The sequence below is a fragment of the Lathamus discolor genome, chromosome 10, assembly GCF_037157495.1.
Source record: "Lathamus discolor isolate bLatDis1 chromosome 10, bLatDis1.hap1, whole genome shotgun sequence".
Taxonomy (NCBI): Eukaryota; Metazoa; Chordata; class Aves; order Psittaciformes; family Psittacidae; genus Lathamus; species Lathamus discolor.
This window is the reverse complement of record NC_088893.1, coordinates 3,154,135-3,178,554: the sequence shown is the minus strand read 5'-3', so window position 1 is coordinate 3,178,554 and position 24,420 is coordinate 3,154,135. Positions and strand designations below refer to the sequence as shown.

General features: G+C 39.9%; 1 protein-coding gene across 13 annotated transcripts in view; it reads right to left on the bottom strand.

Annotated features, from left to right (window-relative positions):
- The window catches only part of TENM2 (teneurin transmembrane protein 2), a 685,555-nt gene that overhangs the window by 120,175 nt on the left and 540,960 nt on the right, over positions 1 to 24,420 (bottom strand). For all 13 annotated transcript variants that reach the window (XM_065690193.1, XM_065690201.1, XM_065690202.1 and 10 more), the window contains 2 exons: positions 11,086 to 11,208; positions 844 to 1,049 (listed from right to left, as the gene is read on the bottom strand). In XM_065690193.1, the coding sequence (XP_065546265.1) occupies positions 844 to 1,049; positions 11,086 to 11,208 (329 nt within the window). The remainder of the gene's footprint in view (positions 1 to 843; positions 1,050 to 11,085; positions 11,209 to 24,420) is intronic.

Here is a 24,420-nt window from a genome sequence, read left to right as displayed (position 1 = left end):
GGGGTCTTCAATATAATAAAAAAAATTCTCTATGTAACAGAAAATATAGCTATATCTTCTCCCAGGAATTAAAACACCCACTGCACAACCAAAAAAGGAAAAGATAGTTCAGTTTGGTCTCACTAACTTTACAGCGATCTTTACCTATGACTCTTAGGTATGCACTATAGGGTCACCATAAAGATGCGGTGTTACTGAGTTTTCATTTTGAGGCTGGTTAGAAATCAAGTTTTCCAATGACAAGACTTGTCCCATGTCTGAGTCAGATGTTAGACCTAAATACCACCCTTGAGGGGAAAGCGGGAAAACTAGAGCTCTCAAACGCACAAACACATGGCCACTGCATTATGTTGTCCAATACAGCTGGGCAGCATGATGCCAGTCTGTTGCGTATCCCAGCAATAATATTCCAACAGCCTGCGGACATTAAAACTTCTAGGAAGACAGAATATGATGTTAACACATGCACTCCAACTATATATAGTGCTTCGATACTGTGAGTCTCACCAACACTGCTTATCATTTTTGACTGGTGTAAAACCAGATAGGTTTATCCCAATTGGTGCCAAGACTTTGTCGCAGATTTAAAACCTTGAGTGCCAAACTGTAAGTTACCTTAAAAACCTGGATGGCTAGAGTATCATTTACTTCTTTTATCAACATACTGTTGAGGTATGTAATAACCTAGAGAAGGTATGAGGGTGTTCAGTCAAATATCACAAATTAAGTGATTCCCAGGAATCCCTAAACTTGAGCTCCATAAGCTACAACACAAGTCTAACACAAATGCTCTAAACTTTTGCATTCTGACATTTAAAGCCAACAAACACATTGACAAAGTACCTGGGCATGTGATGGTGGGAGTCCTCTTCTTATGTAAACACCAAAAAGAGCATCCTTCCCTAAGGATATGTTGAACTTCAGGAACTGTGGCTGGGTGATATGGATCTGAGACCGCCAGAAAACCCCAGGGGGCACTTCCTGGGTGACCCTGCGGCCAACTTCTGTTTCTCCGCTATCTATGCTGCTATTCCTAGAGACCCACGGGCCTATAAAATAAAAGCAAATAAAAATCAAATGAGATAACTGCTTTTAATACAGGTATTTTTATTTGAGATGAACATCTGTGGCAAAGCTACCTTTTAAATCAAACTGTAACTTTCCTTTCTGACTCTGAAGCAATCTGCCCGCTGTTTCGATCTGCATGTAAGAATTTGGCCCCTGTATTTGAAGAGGACCTTTTTCTGTGGAGCATCTGCAGTCTTCTACTCCCTCCAACCCTTTAATTCTATGATTGCTCTTTACTGATCAAACACAGTAGCATTAGAGAAATGAAGCACACGCAAGTCTTCCTGAGCTCTTTTCAGTTGCATCATGTACACAACCAGGGTATAAAAAATCATCAATCAGAAAGGTGAACTTTAGGGGTAACTTCAGTCTAAATGAACTGATTGCACGTTTTTATTACCACTATTTTATATAGTAAAGTAGTCCAATAAACTGCAGGCCATAGACAAGAGATTGGACAGAAGAAATGCACAGAAAAGGATTTAGAGGACAGTTTCTGTACTCTGAAGTGCATCTCTCCTTCTTTAAAGAAAGTTAGTACAACTCAATGCATTGCCTTCTAAGTTCTCTCTGCCTGAAGCAGGGACAACCTACAACTCTTTCTCCCTTGTGCTGTGGTTAGTTAAAATCCATCATTTGACGATTCTTCAACATGCATTATTGAAGACAAGACACAAGACCTTTCTGCTCAAGTGCTCTGGCTTCCAGCCCATGAAATAGTCAGCCTTTAAAACATGGTGCAAACCTTTTTTGTTCTCAGCTGAGCAGGATGGTTCTAAGGCTGCACGTATTTTAAGCATGGAGTACACGAAGAGTCAGAAGTGCTTTCAAGGTGTAGGATGTAGCTACATTTGATTTGTGTTCCATATTGCCAAAGAACATGGTGAGAAATCAGTTTTAGAACTATTACAACAGAAACTATAAACATCAAAACCCCACAGAAAATACGTTAACAATCACAGAAATGTAGCAGTACCATCAATATCACTATTGCCACACACAAGATACTAGTGACACCTCTAATACAACCTGACAGTATTAGTGCAATCTCAACATTTACTCCATGTTTTTTTCATGGTGTAATGCTGTTTTCAATAAATGGCAAGTTACTTTTGAAATATATTCCAGCACTGCCTGAATGTAACAGGATGGCACAGAATGACATATAATTCCAGCAGGTAAATACATAACAGCTTTTCTGTCTTGACTATCTTTAATTGAGAGAGCTGCAATAGAACAGTTTCAATTATAGATTCCAAATTATCTATGTTAGCAGCACTTACACTTGTACATAATGAAACAGATATTATGTTGGCACTGTTTTGAAATGGTAAAAGAATGCTCTGAATACCAGCTGCTATACAGGTTTGGCAACTTTTTTGTTTTTTCATTTTCTGTGTTAATGGGTCTATGATAACATCCTAGCACTAACACAAACCAAAGACAAAAAGAAAGCAGAAGCTGCTGCAAGGACAAGCTGCAAAGAAAGGAAAACTGGCTGAAAATGTCAAGCAATGGGCTTTCAGAGCCACCCAAGATCACAGTGTCAACTAGACTCAAACATGTAATGTTGCATAAAAACTGTATTTAATTTGTAATGGATTACTGCAACAGCAGCTATCTCAAAGTTCCTATCACGGTGAATTGAGGCACCATCTTACCAGAATTTAAACTAGTCCTTATGCACCTGTATAGGAAAACCAGATAGAGAGCACACATCACCTGTTGAATGCCATACTGGAATCACTGGCAGAGCTGGGAAGTCAGCATAAGACTGAGAACTCCTTCCTCTCCTTTGTGTGCAGTGTTACAGTTCCTTCACTTCACAATTCCAAGTTATGGCAATAAATGATCTTTTTTCAACATATTTAAAAAGTGTGCCATTAATGATTTCTTTGAAAGCAGATCGTGCATACTTAAACAGCAGTATCCAACCTGAGATTCCCCTGCTCTTCAGGATCACTATATCCATTGTCAAAGTGAAAGAGTCAAAGAAAAAGTTACTTCCAGAAAGTATCAGAGTAGGCATTATTATTGTGATAAAAGTAATACCAGTGGGAAGATTAACAGACAGTGTCTCATGAAAATCTTGAAGTTGTTAGCTTAAAAATGGGTAAAAACCGCAGGTCAGAACTGAATTTGTACATCTTTGGAAGCACCTCCCCATAGATGCTCTTTTTCTGCTCTGTAACGCAAATGACCTGGTTTTCTAGCTGTCCAACTGGGACATTTCAGTGTCCCAGGAAAATCTACCTAGGAAGAGAACTGTGACAGCTGTGGGCATTCAACATAGCAGAGGAGTTTAAGAGGAAGTTAGATGAGCGGCTATCACAAGTGATCAAGCTCTACTTACAACAAAGAATGGAACAGATGGATGCCCCCTGTGTTCCAGTCTGTATTCCTGTGGTATGGCATGCAGCTATAGGCAACATGTACCACGTCTGTGAGAAACAGCTGCTGCCTCACCTCTGGCATACTGAAAGGGATCCTTCTGTTTGCTTCTAAGAATTTAATAAATGATATCCTGGTTTTATGGCTGTACATTACAAAGCTGAAATAATACAATTGAGAAATGCTTGAAGTTGTATGTAAGTTCTATATTTGCAAGTTTAACCAAAAACTCATCAAGATCCAGCAAGCTCTCAGAGATCTAAAGATAATGCATTATTGAATTATACTCGCATAAATTCTTGCAGAATTACTCTTATTGGTATAAGCCAAAAAACTAGTGACAGCATCTTGGTTCTGCTCCTTGATTTGACACAGCACCTGTGTTGATCATGATCTCGATGCTCTTAGATGACTGCTTGTAAAAACAGAAATACTATCAATGATCTGAAGATGAGTAATGCAGAGCAGTCACATAAAAACACTACAGGAGGCATCTCAGCACTGGCCACTTCATGTTCCTTCCGTCCCAAGTTAGAAACCCAGAAATGAAATGCAAAGTACATATGACCACTAAATCCCTTTTCTTAATTAACAGGCTTAAGTTTATTTGTTTAAACTTGAAGAGCAAAACATGAGCCTTGCTTTATATTTGCAGTGCCTTTTTCCGCACTAACAACTTCACTTTCAGAGTCTCTAGGGGCAGAGTTTGTAAGTAAACTTTTTTATAGCTCCCTTCAGTCTTCACTTCCTCTTGCAGAGAACGCGTCTCCCCACCTGACTCACTCCCCGCCAGCTGTTTCTAGAAGCTTTTCCATTTTGATGGACCACTGCAGATCACACTCAAACAACATCAACTGCATGTAAGTGAAAGTACAGATGTGACAAACTGACAAATCAAGAAGAAAGACTAACCCAAACAACTCATACTACTGTGAACAAATAAATCCCAACATCATTATCTCAGCTGTGGGTGACTGTTTTAGGGTTTCGTCTGTTTATCTCATAACCCCATGGATACTTGATTTTTTTCTGTCATTTCTTCTCTATAAACATCTACAAAAGAGAGTTTTAAAAACATACTTCTTCATTTTACCCACGGGAGCCATTTCAATCATTCAGTCAAACATATATTTATCACCTAAATAACACTTATTCATTTAAACTGCTGTGTTATTTACCCGGTTGAATTACTGTTTTGGCATATACATTTGAAAAGACAGTTTTAGCACTCCAGTATATTTGCCTCTGAAGCTCTCAAATAGGCAACACATGACAACAGGGATGCAAACTCCCCCTGCTCAGCTGTCAGCAGACCTCATCTTGGAGCTGGAGGTCAGTTTCAAGGTGGCAGCTGATAGGACATGCCCGGTCAACCTTTAATTTAACTGATGTCAAGCAGTGTCAGCTATGGGGGTAGAAGTGTATCTACACTCAGATATGCTCGAGTCTTTATTACAGGCTCCTCTCCCATACTGGAGTTAAAATTAAAACACAAAAATGAAATCTGGCTACCAGCCGTGTCAAGATCCAGACATCTCATTGAAATAGCAATTAACTCCAGAGCTTTGCTGCACGCCTTTAGAAAAGTGATGACTGTAAACAGCGCCTTGATAGCACTCTTCAAAAATGTCTAGCAGAATAACTATTCCATGGGATCCATAATGGACTACCAAGATTATCTAGACAATTTCAGATTACATACAAGAACAAATATCACCGATGTTGGTTAAAAAGAAATGGTTTTCACTTCTCTTCCTGTACATCTGCATTTCTCACAAATCAGTGCCGTAGGCATGGCTTTCCTTTTTATCTAACTTATTTTATGCTGTCCTTTGTTATAAAGTTATGGATTTTCACAAATAACTCTGAATTCCAAAGATATTTATGGTACAGTGGTGTAAAGGAAACCACTCAATACAAAAATACACTCCACTGACCTTTTGCCAAAAAAGAATGCATGGGAATTACTATGGTTTTCCATGACAGCTTGATTTTTTTCCTGAGACAAATTCGCTACTTATGTGACCAGACATTTCTTATTGTTTCAGAAAGGCAAACAAAAAAAAGTAGAAAATGTCTCTTCTGTATAAATTTCTTCAGTAGAAAAATCGGTGCTATGCACTATTACCACACTGATCACTCCTACCTGAACTTATGCTTCAGAATAGCTACTGCTAATACCTAAGTGCCCTAGGACCCAAATGAAAACAGATTCTTCTTGAAATGTGTACAATAGATTGACTGTTGATGCAAAATAAATTCCCACAGCTACAATAAAGTAAAAAGCTAGGAAATGATAGTTTGTCTGGAGAAGCTGCTATGACACATCTTGAACTTCAGTTATGCTGAAGATGCTGAGGTACTAACGAGCTCTATTTGTGAAGTGAGGAGGAAGGAAGCTTCTGAATTTGTATGAGCTTCCAGGAGTCCAGTAAAACAGCTTTTGAAACAAAATCAAAACCTCAGGTTTTCTGGTCAGTGACCCTTATTTCTACTGTGGCAAAAGGAAAGAAATTCTGTAAAGAGAGCGTCTGCTTAAGACCACTGCTGGGGCTCAGCTGCACTCAAACAATCTGGCCCTGCAGGTGGAATTACGAAACATGCTTTAATACCCTGAGACACCTACAGATTTATGTACATTCTCACATCCATGTGGGCATGGCTTCACAAGATTCATTGTTTTCAGAATAAAGCAAATGATAGCTGAAATAAAATAAAGATCATTAATTCACTGCATTTCAAAAGAACTAATACATGCTAGCATGAATTTCTATATAAACATAACAATCATCTCCGATGGCATATAATACACTTCATCACCTAACTTTAACCACAGCAACTCATACTATTACCATCAACACAACCACAGAAATAAGATTCCTCTTCTGTTCTGTTGAGCTTAGTCAAATACTTTGCTTTTGCCAAGACATCCCTAGAGCCTGGTCTATTTTCAGAAGACCACATCTGCAAGCCTTCATAGCGTCCATATAAATACTTCTGCTTGCTAATGTGTTAATTAAGATCTACATTACATTAGCCACATAACTACTTAATTAGATTAATCCACCTGGAAAATGATGGCATGTCTTGATTAAATTGAATGAAGGTAACAGAAGTGACATTTAAAATACATTGATTGTTATTACATTTTGATCATCTGTCTCAAAGTGTCTGAAAGGAAACAGCAGAAACCAAAAGACTCATGTTGCTCACATTGTTGATGAGGTACGAGTTTTTCATCTTTTTATCCTTTGTAACGTGACAAAGAGCTCTCTCCAGTTGCTCCCAAATGCTTACACTTGTCTGATAACCAGGATTAGGTTTCAGCAAGAACACAGCTGGGGGTGGCACCAGTGTCTCAGGCAGTCAAGTCAGGGCCTATTCTATTTGCATCTAAACCCCAACTCATCAATACATAAGGGTGGCCAACCTTCCCATTTAATCATTTTGTTATTTCTTTAGCACTGCCTGTCTGCTGCATTGCTAATGAAATAACTATTAGAAAATCATCACTTTCGTGTGCAAACCAAAAGGTGACTCTGAGCTGCAAGTATCTGGCAGAGGTCACAGAATCATTTGGAGAGAGCTGAAGACAAACTAGCCAGCTTCACAATGACAGCCCAGTTTAGCTTTCCACATCTATTCAAGGCAAATTTTCCCTCTCTCATCTCAAGCAAGTAAGATAAGTAAGTAAGACAAATTTAACAGCAAATTTAACTTTCTTAATTTCCTTATTGCTATTGTATTTACAATGCTGAATTTGATAACTGCAAACAAGCTTATTTTGTTAACTGGAAACAAGTATTTTTCTGTCGTTTTGCAATGCACACGCTGTGGCAGACGCAGGGAAATGTCTCCTAAGCAGAGTGCAAACCTGGCCGAAGCTGGTTGGTCCAAAGAGACACAAACCCTGGCTTATGTGAGTATCAGAACACAAATTCAAATCTACCTATTCCAATTAGTCATTACGTTCACGGTAACTGATCTTTCAGGCCCACAATCATTTTTGGTATCTTTTAAAATGTGGATTTCCAGGATCAGAGACCACAATCTCTTACTGCTCTATAGAATCTTATTATAAAAAACAATCAAGAGAAAATATAGTAAGTAAATTTTGAATTATTAGGAAATCTGTAAGATTTGTGAGCACACCAAGGACAATATGTCATAAAGAAAAAAACTCTACACCAAAGCATTCTTTATTTGCAAATGCAGCTGGAGGTAGTTTGAATATTTCTACATAAATGGTAGTTTATCTTGGGTGTCCTCTGAGATGATTAAAGCTGACTTTTGTAGTATATGCTGTCAATTAGAAAGGAAACAGCAAATAGATAGTCACATATTTTATGGAAATGTGGTCTACCTACTACATAACTTTAAATGTAGAATACATTTTTGGCATAGATTAAAAGAATCTAGGTATAGAAAATTCCCATAAGGTCATCTAATTCACTTCCTTGCGAAGAAGCAGTTATTCTCAAACATGCCTTTTTTTTCACTCTTCCCACACTTTCCCCTAATTTAGATTTATTACACAAAAATTCTAACATTATGTCTGTAGCAGACAAACAGGCTTCACTCTAAAAGTTTTTTAAATGTCATTATCTACCTATCTATCTATCTATCTATCTATCTATCTATCTATCTATCTATCTATCTATCTATCTATCTCATCCCTGTAGCAATCCCACAATTCCATAGCAGTGCCAGCTTTTTGCTTTTATGTACTAGGAAGGGAAACTGCCTTATCATTTGTACTAAGAAAGGAATTTTTCTTTACTTCTGTCTCTTAATGTAAATCCCTAGTTCAGCACAACTTCCAGAGCATGGGGTACTTCACTTGCAGTTTTACAGCAGCACTGAGGGCGTTTTTACCCACTGCACTTGCCTGCTTCTTTCAGACATCCCCAGTATTAGCGAGATGGAGTGTGTAATTACAAAAGCCCTGCGACTGTGTTATCTCAACAGTGAATTTTGTTTTCATTCAGATAGGAAAATGCAGTAATAAAGTAATTTACATTCCTCTCAAATTGCAGTTTTCTTATTTCATACTAGAATGTAGTCTCCTAATAAGGAACAAACAGATCAAATTGAAATATCTGCTCCCCCCCCCCCCCCCCTTCAAATTGCTCTGCTTTAAAATGCCTTGCTTGCTTGCTGAGTAGGCACAGCTTGTGTTTAAGTGGCCGTTCTCAGTCTAGGGGTTAAAGGTTTCTTTGGGAGACCCATGTTTTGAAAAGAATGGCTTCATCCTGAGTTGTGTCAATTATAGAAAGGTCATTCTCCACAGCCAGAGCCCTGAGCCCTGAAATGCTTGTTGTGCTAAAAGCTGTCAGAGGCTTTCCTAAAAACTGCTGGGATAGCAATATTAACTTGGACATAATAAAAGGAAAGGTGAGGTAGAAAAACTTTTCACCCTTCCCTGCTATGAGAATTTGTCTTTCAGATATTCCTTGAGTTCATCCAAACCTGTCAGTCATATTATTCCACTGTGGAAGAGTCCTTGCCTAAATATTATTCTACCTCCTTCCCCCAGATTATCAACATTTCAGCAACCTTCTATAAGATGTCAGAACAAGCACACTTTTCCAGCATGCTCTGAGGAATGCTGGCTGCAGCAACTGCAGAGAGAACTACCACTTCTGTCTCCTTGTCTCCTCTACAGGAAGCTACCACTCCCCAAACAGCCCGCATCTTGGCCTCTTCAAATGTGCAAAGCTCATTAGAGTGGGCCTGGGATGAGCTGCCAGGATTTGCACTGAAGTGCCCCAGGCAGATGAGCACATTCCAATTCAACAATCCTGCTGCCCTATATTTGCACAGAGATGGCAACAAAAAGCTGCAGGGGAGGGAATTTGGAAACGTGTTAAGCACTGCAGTTGTCTGCTAAGTGACCATAATTGCAGACCTGAGCTCTTCAGGTTCCTGCCTAAAACCACAGGGTCTCTCACCTGCGCATGATCTGGAAGTTCGGCAGTGATATAAACATTCTGCCTTGTACTTGGGACTGTGCTGTTTGTCCCGTTTGACCTACAGTCAGACAGCAAGGAAAGCCAAGCCAAGGAGCATATGTCTGAAAAGCTACAGGGTTTTGCCACCATTAGTATACGGGATTGCATGAAAAAGAGGAAGCCAGAATTAGCCCCCTCATGGAAAATGTGAAGAAGCTGAGGTGCAGCAGCATCATTTATTAAAAACACAAGCAAATCCATAAAACGACTGGGCACACCATAGGACAAGCCAGCTTCCTTCCCCAGCTCTGCTTTAACTGTTTGCTTCCCAATACATCCAATGCAAGTATCCTGTGTTAGAATTTGTTTCTAATGTTTGCTTCAGCAATCAGCAGTTGAAGACGAGCCACTGGTCCTGAGAGCCAGACAATGCCCAGCTCTGCACAAAACTCTTCTGTTAACCAGTAGCAAGTGCTCATGTTTCTTGTGTTCCAGTCACCCTGTCCCACCTTCACAGTGCACTAGGACCTGTGAGGTGCTTTGATTAATAGAAAAGTTCTGGTCTTTTTATCATAATTTGTGTAATAACCAGGGAAAGCCTTATCGTGATGCACGAAAGAAACCCCTGAACCTCACCAGTCACAAGCATTCAATTTAAATGATTAAAATCCTTTTCATGGCATGCATTTTCTCTCTATGTTTAATACATGCTCTCTCAGTTTAAGAAAGTACTGATGTTTCTAGAGTTCCCCTTCATTCTTCTCATTGCTCCTCCACAGGAACACGGTTTTTCTTTAGGAGAAAAATAAACCATTTTTTGCCAACATTGTTTATGCTAAACCAGATTATTCACTATGGGTGAAATTCTTCTGTCCTTGATGTTTTCTGTTAGAATTACATCTGAGAATGAAGAAAAAACAGGAATTTGGTCCTGGCTGGAAGCCAAAGTGTTTGACTTCTCTCAAGTAAGTACAATGTACCCCTCCTACTGAGTCAAGCTTTTTCTCTGAAGTCTCTAAACTATACCTGGAAAGAGGACATACAGCCAGTAAAACATATGGGTTTGGACTGATCACTTCATTGAAGCATCTGAGGGAGCTCATCTGCATTAGAAGATGAGGATCTAGGAACTGAGTGGTTTTCATAGAGCCCCAGACTGGTTTGTGTTGGAAGGGAGCTTAAAGCTCATCCACATCCCTTGCCATAGGCAGGGACCCCTTCCACTGGAGCAGCTTGCTCCAAGCCCCTGTGTCCAACCTGGCCTTGAGCACTGCCAGGGATGGGGCAGCCACAGCTTCTCTGGGCACCCTGTGCCAGCGCCTCAGCACCCTCCCACGGAAGAGCTTCTGCCTAAGAGCTCAGCTCAGCCTCCCCTCGGGCAGGTTAAAGCCATTCCCCTTGGCCTGTCCCTACAGGCCCTTGTCCCAAGCCCCTCTCCAGGTTCCCTGCAGCCCCTTCAGGCACTGGAGCTGCTCTCAGGTCTCCCTGGAGCCTTCTTTTCCGCGGGGGAGACGATTTTGTGCACTAGAGCAGCGGGCGGGCGCAGGAACAGCCGCGCGCGGGCAGCGCACCGGCACCCGAGCACAGCGAGCGCCAGCAGGGGCCGAAGCCGCCGCTGATGCCGCGCCCGCGGGTGCCGCTCGCTGCGGAGCCGGGCGCGAGTCCGCAGCCTCACCTCTGCCTCCAGGTGGCGCCGCCGCCCCGTCCTCGGCGCCCGCGCGGCCGGGCCGCCGCCCGTTGCTGAGGGTGGGTCCGTCCGCCGGGCGCAGCCGCCAGTTGAGCCCCAGGAGGTGCATGGCTGCGGGGACAAACCGACAGTCAGTGCGAGAGCAGCGCGGAGCGGCGCGGGCTGCCCCTGCACCGCCGCGGACCGCGCCGTCGGGCAGCAGCCGCGGGAGGGTGGAGGAGGCAACACCCCCCGCCCCAAGCGAGCCCTGCTGGCGCGCACGCATCTGCCCTTCTGTTGCTCATTTCAGTTCTCGGATCTTTAAAACTGCTGAGACACAGAGGGACAATGGGCACGGCCCCGCGTACCGAACGGAGCAGAGCGCTCTGCTCAGGCCACGGCATCCCGCACAACCGTCCTGGCTCACACGCCCCGGGGGATGCGTTCCTGGAAACAAAGCACCACTGCGAATACCAGCTCGAGCTGAAATTATAGGTGATAATTTATACGTTGATTATAAAATTAGCTTTAGCCCTGTGTATGCTAATGACATTGTAATGCAATTACTTTGTGTTTATTACAACTTATTTAAATCAACAGATTTAACAGCCTCTGTCTTCATTCTACAGATTAAGCTTCCCCAACAAGCCCAGGCCTTTGCCACTCCTTTGACCTCACAGGTGGTTCTAACCCCGTGTATGCCCAGCCAGGAGGTTTCCCAGCTCACAGAGCTGGCTGGTGCAGCACTGTGCCATGGGCCCCAGGCACACCTAAGAGATGGAGCAGGAGAAAGGCCATGGCACCACTGCCACCAGCGCGTGAGTGATAGGCGCTGTGGTAGGGGCTAATTGAATAAGTCCTGTGCATAATGCATGAGACTCGACAGGTCTGAATCATTCAGCTAGAGGATTTATGCGCATCTTCACCCTGTATAAACAGAAGCTACCGGAATACATCTCCATACTTTCATCATATTATCCCTATGGCATCCTCTCAATCTAGAGGGATAGAAAAGCCCACCAAGCTGCTTTTATTCAGTTTCTTTTTATGTCCCCCTGTTTACATAGCATGTATGTAAAACCACACACCACAGAGAAGAGCATGCTCACTTTTATACTAAATTGGTGTTTGAGGGGATTCACTATCAAATTAGGGGCAGAAAATATACGTGATTATGGGCAGCATTATAATTGTTCAATTCTGCAGTGTGAGATCCATGTAAGATTAGCAGATACTTTACATCTAATTACAAGCAATTGTAGAAGTGCCAGTGTGGTCACAAAGGACCAGCAGAGCCAGGTAGCCCAAGTGTTCAGAGATTAAAGGGTTGGGATAGGTGAGGCAAAAGAGACTTCTCACAGGAACTACCAAGTACAGTGCTTGAAACAGATAATCTCTGAATACAGGGAATGCATTTAGATGTGACCAATTGCTATACCTATTCCTAAAACCAAACAAAGCATCTCCCACCCCCCAAATCCATCTCTCCCAACTCCTGGGAATCTCTCGACGCACAATAGGAAGTTTAACATTCCTATTCTTGGCAAAAGCAGCCGAGAAGCAAGACAACTTTCAGAACATCATCTTCCCCCAGATATACCTATGGACTAAGCAGATGTCTAAGAAGAACAACTAAAATCAGGAGACATCCCATGGGGAGAGGGTAGTTGCCAGACTTTGCATTCGTGCTGAACTGGCAAAATAATTTTTTCATCAGGAAAAAATCCTGAAAATACAATAAAGCATGTGGTATTTTAAAAAATACCAAGGATGAACCTGGAAAGGACATTTTGCTGAGAAGCTAATCCAAATTTATTCCTACGTTTCAGAATTACTGGAAAACAGACAAAATTTTATGTGGGATCAAATATTTTCTTCAATTACCATCTTTTTGTTTTGCCAAATCAAACATTTTAAAAGGTTTTTCAGTCTCATCTCAACCAACTACTTTTCAGGATGGCAACGAAACTGAAAAATAAAGCTCAAGCAGCGAACAAGTCTCTAGCTCATACAGACCCTCCCCACTGTGTGAGCGAGCATCTAGCGGGGAAGGGCTGGTGACAGCAGGCAGCAGAGCAGCTCCTGGCCTGTTTGTGCTGCCCACAATTCTCATGCCATGCACACAACCTGGGGTTCTAGTTTGGCTGCACCACTCCCCTAAGCAAAGAGTGCATAAAGATGAAGTGGATTTTAGAGCCCCAAAGCAACAGCAAGTCACAGAGGGGAATTAGACTTCTGTGTTTTATACTCTCAGTGTGTCTGTTCCAAGTTGCAATTCTTGTATATTTTACCGCAAGCTTAACCATAAATGTAGGTCACTTGCAGAGATGAAAGTCTGCTGCTTCAAGTGCGAAACATTCCTTACAACAAAGAGGTAAGGAACTCAGAACTAATAGTCTGTCCAAGAGAATTATAGTTGCTAACTGATAATTACCAGGTAAATTCCGACAAGGAATTATAAAAGATCTTATTAACATGGTATTAAGGAAAACTGCGATCCATCTGCTTCCAAGCACGCCATGATTTCATTAATAACTCCACTGCTCTGTTTTTTAATCATAGATGCACATTAGGTAAGAGCAATTAGAGCTCCTTCCTAATGGGGCACGTCTGCTGTATTCCCTTGCAGAGACAAAGATGACAATCTCCTGCACAGCTCACGTATCCATTACGTGATCTACAAACTTCCACTAAGACAGCTGAAGTCACAAACAGAAGGAACGTTCACCTTCTACTGAGAATACATCACGAAAAGTATGTCACAGGGGCCTGAGGGGAAAACTCTGTGTTTGCATTGCACAGAGCAAGCCTGACTGGCAGCCAAGAGGGAGAACAAGGAGCTACCTATTCTCTCCTGCTTCAGAGTGCTATGAGATGGCAAATTTATATGATTAACCTTTTGTTCTGTTAATCAAACAAAAATGCCTCCAGCAAAGGAATAAGTAGGAGCCTGCTTAATTAGAAATACAGGGAGCTACTCAGAAGTCGAGTGCCTGTGTGTGTGTCAGAAGAGAAATTCTGGGCTAGTGAATTTGTGCCTGTTTCCTGTGTTTTCTACTGGTGGTATTATTATTAGTATTGCTATTACTATTGTTGTTATTATTTTAAACTACAACTAAATTATCTGTGTTGCTCTGGCTTTGCCTTCTTCCCCAGAGACACACTTTCACCAGCTATTACAGTACTGACATGTTTTCTGCAAAGGATATTCACCAGACATCTGGGTTGGGATACTCAGCTTGATCCAAAGCTGATCATCAAGATGAGCACTGATTTTCCAAAACAACCCATTTACTTGAACACATTTCCTGTGCTCCTTGTGCTTCACATTTGGTTACAGATTAACCTTCAGGGACAAATACACCCCTGAAGAGTTAAACCCCAAGCATCATTTTATCTGTTACATGTACTGGTTATTCATAAATTACACTTTACAGAGGGCTCACGTATGTTTTATAGGTATTATCTGGGTATGTTTGCTTTTTCCCCTTCAACATTTAAGCCTGATTTCTAAGGTCTATGATACTGGGCTTGTCAGAATTTATCTGCTTCATTTAACACTAACATCAAGTAACTCAGGATAGTGAATTGTGTATTTATATTCTCTAAAAATAAGACTACAGAAACAATAAATTTTCAGGTCAAACCTTTGAGGTTAGCTAAAAAGTAATAATCAACCTCTCCCTCCTTCCACAGCAATGCACACAGCGAAAACACCTGAACCTGCATACCCATGAAGAACAAAAGCAGAGAACTAGTTCATCACTCCAGGTGGTAGAACTGTCAGGGATCAATCTAAGACTTACATAAGATAGAGGTTGCTAGAGTGAATCACAAATTATTTTAAGAAATCCCAAAAGGCATACAAATCCACAGAAAAATGACTAAACTTACATGCAAAACTTTCTTGAATGTTCTCTAAGACTCAGTAGTGTCCCCACATAATTTTCTCAGTCAGTCTTCTCTCATTCTAGCCATAAACCCAGTGCTCACTCCATTCAGAGTTCAGCCTAATGGACACTGGTTTGCAAGCTCGGAAAGCTCTGTCTTCCCTTTGTGCTCTCCTGTCACTCGACCATGTGTTTTTAAAATGAGAGACCTCTAGTGTCTTCATGTGCTAGAGATCTCCCTGCAGTACAACTCAGTGCCTGCCAGTAGGCAGGGCAGAATCAGGTTTTGCACTTGGCCCTTTAAACTGTGGTATTCCTTCTTAAAGGGAGAAATATGCAGATTAACAAGCTACCATTCTCCCCATTCCTACTGCATCTTCCCAGTTGAGGTCTGAAGATACACACCACTTTCATGTTAGAAAGTTCAGTATTCCCTTAGCAATGCTAAAAGATGGGAAGATTATAAAAGTTATCAGAATTCAAAATGTTTCCATATATTAATTTTCCAAGTTGTCATGCTTAGTAAACCCTAAGTGATTATCATCCAAAATGAACCGATCAAACTATGATATCACTTTGTTAGGATATATCAAGTCATATTATGTTTAACTGTAGCCTCTTTTCATTTTACACATGAAAAGAGATTAGCCTCTTTTCATGTGTAAAAGAAATTGGTCCATTATATCATGAACAGTGTTAACAAATAAACAGTAAAAGCACATTTGCTTTTTGTAGACTATTATAGCGTAGTGGAAACACTAGAAGTTTCCTTTCTGTCCACTCATGAGGTGAACAATGATGTAACTCTTATTATTCCATATATGTCGTCTTGAACAACATTGGTATGAGTTCTAAATCAGGCCTAATGAATCATAGACATGATGGAACAGAAGGTACCTACTAAATCTTAGCAGCATGTAATTTCAGAGTATATATATTCAAAGAACTATCTGCACATCTGTTTCTTATTTCATATGAACTGTATATTATTTCAATGCATCACAATTATTTGTATGAAACAAAAGTAGTTTAGTGTTTTATACATCTAGGTGCACATAGATGGGTAATCCAGGTAACTTGAAAAAATAAATGTATCCCCCCAAATTAAAAAACATCATAAAACATTATTGCATGCTTACATGGCATTAAATGTTATTCAGCTGAGAGTCATGTTTTTTTACTCATTACTACTTCTTGATCATGCAACAGAACTCCAGGAATACTAGAAATACTGATCATAATTATAATTCATAAAATAACCATTACTTAAAAGACTAGAAACATAGTAGTTTAATGTTCTACTACTATTTCTCTGGAGAAATAAGCTCAAGTTCAACCCAAGTCACAAGTAAAGTGAGTGTGTTAGGCCTACTCCCTAGTGATTACTTGCCCCCATTACAAAATGAATGCACAATTCATCACAACTGACAACCTCTCCTCAAGAGATGCCTGAGACAGGAATAGTAGGGGTCTGAAAGTCAGAAAAGAGCAATGGAAGAACTGCAGGGGAAAAGCTTGCATCGTGCCTGAAAACACTGCACTTGATTCTAACCAGTGCTTTAGATCTTTGTCTGAGGAGCACAGATTACTGGGTAGCTATAACATGAAAAGTAAGAAGCATTCCCTAGCTCCTCTTGCATCTGAAGAGCTAACAAGACAGTTCCCAAGCACACACACCCCGCATCAGAATTTGCTGAAGTAGGTCTCAGTTTAGATCCATATTTTGCTAACATGTTTTAGGATTAACAGAAGCTGAACACAGAAAGCTAGGCATTGTTGAAAAGGCAATTCTGCAAGTGTTATTTATGTATCAGGTATCTCAGCATTGTGGGCAACCAGGAAAAGTCCTCTCCCACAGAACTGGCAACAAATATGCCTGACAAAGTCAGATCTCAGTAAATTGCAAATGTTTTACAGTGGCTGACACCATCCTCTGCTCGATAATTTAGTTGGCCAACCTTCAGCTGTGTTTGCAGCGGGAGGAATACAAGCACTGTCAGTATGCAGCTAGAATGGAATGTATGACTCCTTGCAGTGGCTGAGGACTCATACAAGTACACTTGCATACTCTGATACCAGCAGAAAGGGACAGAGTCTCAAGGAAGTTCTGATCTGTGATTCTTCCAGTTTAAATTTAAGTACTTGGAAAATCATTACCAAAAATACGAGTCTTTGTTACTTAAAAGAAGTAACACTGTGATCACGTAGCAGCTTTCCTTGCTAGAGAAACAATGACATCTCTCCTAAAATTCAGGACTAACTGCCAGGACTTTCTGTTCTTCCTTGAATACCTAATGTGACTGTGACAAAGATGCCAGAGTTCCCCTGAGGGTATCCAAGAGATCTCACTAAAAGTCATCACATTCCCAGGCCTTTTCCTAAAAGCAAAACAAAAGCCACACGGCTTGCTACGTGAACAGCTGCCATTTTTGATATACTATCTGCAGGGAAGTTTAAAGTACTATTTAAAAAAAATTCCAAACCTATTATATATATATGATAGAATTCCTTATGGAAAACAGGCTGCGCAGGGTGGTGGCACAGCCTGCTGCTGATACTGCTATTTAAGAAAAGGGCTGACAGAGAACTATGTAAGGACATAGCACAACTGAGCAACTGGGCCATAAAATAGACAAAATTCAAACCCATTAAGATAAAATAACATACACTGGAGAGGAGTCATCTTAATTCCACATATAAAATAATGAGCTCTGAGCTGACTGTTATCAAACTAAAGGGAAATCTGGGGCTAAATGATGAAGTGCCCTAAAAGTTTTAAGTCAGTCAGACATTGAATCATTATGGGAAGAGAAAACAAAGCAAGGAATATTAGGGCACCTCCCCTCATCTCAGAAAAGACGTAGGAGAACCAAAGGTTGGAAGATCAGTAGAGAACAGTACATATAAGATTTGCCCGTTCTTACAAGACAACCACTTTTGGATGCTGGAGGTAAATTAATGGACTATTTGATTTTTATCTGATGCAACACAGCTGCTCCTACACATATACAACACCCCTTGGTGTAGCTACTTCAAGCTCAGCGTTGCTTGGAGTATTTGATGCTTTTTTATGTACTGTACCACAGCATGCCCCTCCTCATTTCACCAGCCCAGACAACCCAAGGAACGTTTAGATCAACATATCATGGGCAAACCCTTGAATTTTTATGCCATAAAGCATTTCCTAGAAGCATTTCCTTTTAGGTACCTTAGGGCATAAGCTTTAGTACATCCAAATGAGCTGAGAATGCAGTATATAAAATAGCAATTGCTGACATGCCACAAAGTTTGTGCAGGTTTCTCAACCAAGTGTAATTATTCACCAGCACAATGGTAAATACTCTATTTAATTAATAGCAAAACAGAGTCAATTGTAATCAGAAGAGAAAATATGTTGTTGGAGATCTCAGGGACACAGGAGGCAGGAATTTAACTTTTACATTTGATATCACAGATCAGGTAAAAAAAAGAAATCTCTGGACTACAAGTACCTGGGGAATTTATGAACTTGTGTTGTAATATTAATGAGTACGAATCCTACAGATGTCATGTAAAGCATTTGGATGAACTCCTGTTCATACTGTCTCCTCTACTTGTGAGCATTCAACTGTTTGCAGGAAAGGTTAAAGTAGTATTTCAAAACCAGATCATTCGATCTATGTTTAATTCTACTGTTGTAGAACGCATGCAGAAAGTACTGCTTATTGACTGGGATCAGTGAAGCTCAACAACAAATAGATGCCTTACTTTCAAGGTCATTCACTCTCAGTAAATCATCTTAATAATCAGTATGCTATTTGGTATGCTCTAGGTTTTCTTAATAAATTTATGTGAAAACTTCATTTGCGAGCTCCATTTAAAGCATTATCAACTACACAACTTGAAGACTTAACAGATCACACTATTTTCATTAAAGCAGTAGGTTTGCCTGTGTTATGGCTAGAGAGCACAATAAAGAACCATTTTTTTGTCTTATTTATCCTACCCATAACATTGAACTTCTCAGAGTGACTTTTTTTTAATTTACAGCACTGAAAATCCAGAATTCCACTAACTACAATAGCACTGCTGCATATCTGTATAGCTTGAAACATGTTTTTTTCCACTTCTCCATTGAGTTAAGTTGATATTGGCACCCACATACAAGGTTCTATATGTAACTCATCTACGAATTTATGCTTGTTAACTGTGCCTGAGCTTTGCAATAGTTTTACTTAAAATAACAACTCCTTGAAACTTTCCAAAGAGAATGACTACATGAGGAAAGCCATGAGGACTGATTTCCCAGTAAGCTTAAGAAACAATGAATGTAATAAATGCCAGGCTACCGTTTCTGCCTTTTTACAGCTGCAAAGAGAATACAGCTCTGAGCTTCTCTAATCCAGGAGTGATCCTATGAACAGTCACAGTAAAACTTGAATTTCAGCACCTCGCATTCTTGGACATAAGCTGAGGGAGGCAGAGGCAGACCCTTTGCTCCTGTGCTCTGTGTAAGGGGAGCGCTTGGCGTCTCCTCTGCACAGCAGAAATGTCAGGCGTGCTCCTTCCGCTCACCAGGGAGACATGGGAGATATTGTGCCTTTTTGAGAACACAATGGAAAGGAAAGTTGGCTTTGCACAATCTGAAACATAAGAAAGCAATCCTTGGGCATAATTTCACCCTCAGCATGTAAACTCTTTTAGACAATAAACTGTTTAGAACAGGGCTTTTGCTTTAAAGCATCCAGCCCAAGAAGCATTTTATAGAAATCCCACAAAGGATCTCTGAATAAGTGTATTGTTATCATCAGCAGCAAAACTTCTGCTGGGAATTATTAATTGCTTTCTTTTCAATAAATGTTATTAAAGATGAAAAAGGAGATGGAAGGAGGGCTATAAGATGGTACATTGTCACTGCGTTCATATGGAAGAAATAGGGGACCCAAAAAAACAGCTTTTTTTTTTTTTTTTTCAAAATTGGTCACCCCCCCTCCAAGCTGACTGATTTCTTTCCCCATGTGCGTCAGTAAACTGAATGGAATGAATTTTCAAAGCACAGCATGAAAGATATACCCACAAATCCTATTAGTAGTAATGTGATTTGTGTGCTTATCTGCCATGCAATGCTTTGAAAGTTCATTCCTCTATGTTCAACTTCAGTCTTTCTACTTCCAAAAACACTTGAAGAACTTACCCACACTTGCAGTTACTTTGGGAGTGGGGAAAACTGGAGGTTGTGGAAACCTGCCTCCCAGTTCCAAGGATAACAACAAGCAAGCAAAACTTCAGCCTGCAGAACAAGAGCTGTACCTTGGGTGGTTGTTAGCTCCCCAGTCACCATTCTGAGACACAATCCCTGGTTTACACTATTCAACTTTTCTCACTTCAGTCCTCTTTACTGAAATGCTTTGATTTTATGCCACTTTGAGCAATCTTTTTGTCACAAGAAGGGTAACAGCATTGCATGCTACCTTCAGAATCTGGAATCTCCCAACAAAGACCTTAAAAGAGAAGCAGAGTACAGTGCACTATTCATTTATTCTTGTGACAGGCCTTAGATTGTACAGAGCGTAGAAAACTGGCAGAAGATTAATCAGTTCCTGAGACTATATAAAATGAACGCATGGCAATTTTAGGAATCAAGGCTGCAATCTTTTTGGGTTTTGCAACTGAACTAGGTGGTTGCAACTAATAAGAAAAGTGTTTATATTTTTATTTACCTAAACCAGCATCTTTCAGCCTGGAAGATCCCAAATCACATTATACAATACCCACTTTACCAGCCTTGCCAAAATACTGCCACTTTTGAAATAGGCTTAGAATAGCAGAAAGGGATGCTCTTGCCTAAACAGAATGGAAAACCTCATTTTTCTGGAGCAATTGTGAGCATTTAATGTTAATGCAAAGCAAATTGAATCTAATTTTAATTTCACACCTAAAAGACACCATTATCATGAACAAAGTACCCAGCTCATCTTTATTCTGTTTCCAAGAGGAGAAAGAACCTAGCTGAGACTTGGTACTGGTGTTTCAAGAAATATAGACACAAATATACACTCCAAAATCACCGATGCCTGAGCTTACAAGAATTACAATAACTGCTTTACTTTGTAACCCTAAAGGATATCATGTCAAACATTTATTTGACTACGTTCATCTTCTGAAATTGTAACTGCCCTAACTTGTACAAACATGCTGAACAAGATTTTCTTAATCTAACTGTTCCAAAGCATTCAGACCTTGACTCAACCTCTGGTTGCTAGCCATAGTGATAAGAAAATAGTTTTAACCTTTATTACTCCTTTATGTACACCAAATTCAGTGGAACTGCATGATTATGAATGCCCAAATATACCTCCACAGTGCAAAAGAAGTCAAAGAATCACAGAATGGTTTGGGTTAGAAAGGACTTTAAGATCGTCTAGTTCCAACTCCCTGCCGTGGGCAGGGATGCCTCACACTAGACCATATAATTTCTGATCACAGAATATTTTCTTCCCTTAGTAGAAATCCTAAAGAATAGCTTAATTTAATCACCTGACTGAAAAACCTTGCATGAATGACAAAATTTAAGTAAGTTTTTACTTTCTACATAAAGTAATTACTGTAGTTAAAAGTTCATAACAAAGAGGAAATAAATCTGAAGATGAAAAGTAAATATGATTTCTTCTCACAAAGCTCCTCATTCATTTTCAACACTATGAGCTATTTATACTTCTCTCACAATATGCTTCAGGAGGTAGATAGATAGAAACAGAGCCTAAATTGTCTTGACATTGAGATACAGGCACAGATTTTATTTAGCATCTAGGCAGATTCAGACCTTATGTATGCCTTGCAAAGCTCACATTATTTATGTGTTGTGAACTAGATGTCCTACTGATCCAGAAAAGAAACACCTAAGAAAATCAAATATACAGGTTTTATTTGATAAATATATTATATCGTCAGTTACAGCCTTGTACCTCAGATTCTTTTATGTTTTGTTGGGTTTTTTCTTTTAAATTTTTCCATTGTCCTTATATGATTTCTATTCAGCATTTCCCATAATGGCTTACCCATAACTGGGATATATCCTATTTTTAATCTTATACCTGCCTCATTCTTGCCAGGTTTCCAAGTCTGAAGTCTGCTTATTTTGCCTTCACAGGGAAAAAATTCTTTTCCATCAAGGCAGAGACTGAAAGCTTGCCCCTCTGCATCCTTGCCTTCTCAGCTTCCCATCTAGAACTCTAGGAAGTACAGGCTGCAATGAGGACAGGATTTCAGTGTGATCATGCCAATCTGGAAGTACAATAGGAAACAGAGAAATCATACATGGTGCTAGGATTTTAGTGTCTGATCACTGCTTTCTTTGGAAGTGACAGACTGCAGCAAGTTAAATTTTACAGGAATTTCTGCCTGTGTATGTTCATTTGTTATTATCGGTTGCATCACCAATACATCCTGTGGTAATTTCATGAGTGATTATAAGAATGAAGAAAAGCTTGCGTATGCTTTTTAAGTCCCAAGAAACATCAAGGCAGCACACCAGTTTACATAAGCCCACTTTGAGCAGCCTGGGCTAGCAGAAGGTGTCCCTGCCCATGAGTTGGAAGTGGATGAACTTTAAGGTCCCTTCCAACCCAGACCACTCTGTGATTCTATGATTTCAAACACTCTGCATTATGCATGATGGAAGACAATTATATTTCATTTGGACACCTACATCCTACTTTATTTAAGGGACATTATCATAACATACACTTAATTAAATATTAATATTATTATTACTTTTTATCTATTATGTCTTTAATTGCCTTTTATAATGCAGGCTTTTTAGACTAGCTCCATTTGATCTTCCTATTGATAGAATTCACAGCAGAGCTAGTAGAAATCACTGTTACACAGAGCTGCTGTCCACAACAGAAAAGCCAAGCCTGCTTATTGTACAGAGCATCTGATACCTGATCATTTTAATGAAGCCTTCCGTCTTGCATACAGAGTGGTGCAGAAGCCAATTCCACTGTCTGAGGTCAGCAATGCAGAATGCTCATCATCAGTCAGTTTAGAGCTGTTTAAACTCAAGGCCCATTGTAATCAAGGTCAAAATTGTCATGAACTTCAGTGAAGAGAGCTTTACTTCAGAACTCCTCTATTTATTTTAAGTATCTATCTGAGGCCATGAGTATCATAAGAATGCTTGAAAAAATAGTGTTTTCTACAAGCAACAGCAATGAGACCCATAAAAAACTTTACCCTCTAAAGTCAACAACATAAACTGCAGGGTGAATTGGACACGACTGATAATGCATTAGCATATGCATCTCTGTATACAATTAATTAATGAATCATAGAATAAAATAGGAGCTAGATTACATAGCCTCAAAAACCTTTGGCTTCAATAACACATACTTTGTAAAGCATAACTGAATTATGTTAAATGAGTAAGACAGTAAATTTTAACGTATGTGACCATATTACTTAATAACACCAGTAAAATAACTAAAAATTATCCTTGAAAGAAAAGACAACTTATACTACAAGGGGCTAAAGCAATATATAGGAGCTACAGAACTACACATTAGTACCTTGTAGCTAACTCTCAAGTTCTGCTTCTTCATGTCTGTAACACCCAGTTGGCCAGCAACCAAAGCAGGATTATACACCTTTTTTTCCTTTGATGGATGAAACAGTAAATCCTATATTTAAAAAGAACCCCAAACCCTAAACCAGATTGAAAACCCATCTAGCATTTCAGCTTCACTCTTCCCTGTGAAATTCATTTCCCTTTTTCTTTCCTTTCAAGAATTTGCTTCATCTTGGAAGCATGTATCAAAGCTGCTCCTCTATAACTTAAAAGAAAAATGACTAGAAACTCCTCAGTGTCGCTTTATCTGACAAGTTTCTGCAATGTATTTACCTCCTCCTTTCACAACGTTATTAACATTTAAGTACCCAGAAAGTGCTAGAGCTGAGATTTTTTTCCATCCATTTCAATTTCAAAATGATGCATTTGATTTTATGGTCTAATAGAGAAAACCTGCTTCTGTCTCCTGGAAGTGGCTGTCCATACTAATTAGAGAGGAACACAATGCACACAACCTTTATTTTGCTAGGATCTGAACAGAAATCTCAATGAAGACTACCAAACCTATTCATAAATCTTTACAAATTTCACCTTTTAGGACAGGTTTAAAAAAAAACCCCAACCCTGTGATAACACCTACAGTTATTTCACCAATTTTTTCATTTAAATGGGATTTTGACAATTTAATGACTGCATTCTCGCAAAAATAACAATGGTATTATACGACTGTCATGTAAATGTAACTCAGGATTGCTATCAGTTCATAAAATTTTTCCAGAAATCTGTTCACATCCCGTGTTTTTGCAGAGTTTACATAAACTGCAGCTCTCGCTTTGTTGTGCAAAAGTATTTTAACATTTGCATTCAAGTCCTCAGTGGTAAATGTTCAGTTCAGATGCAGGATTA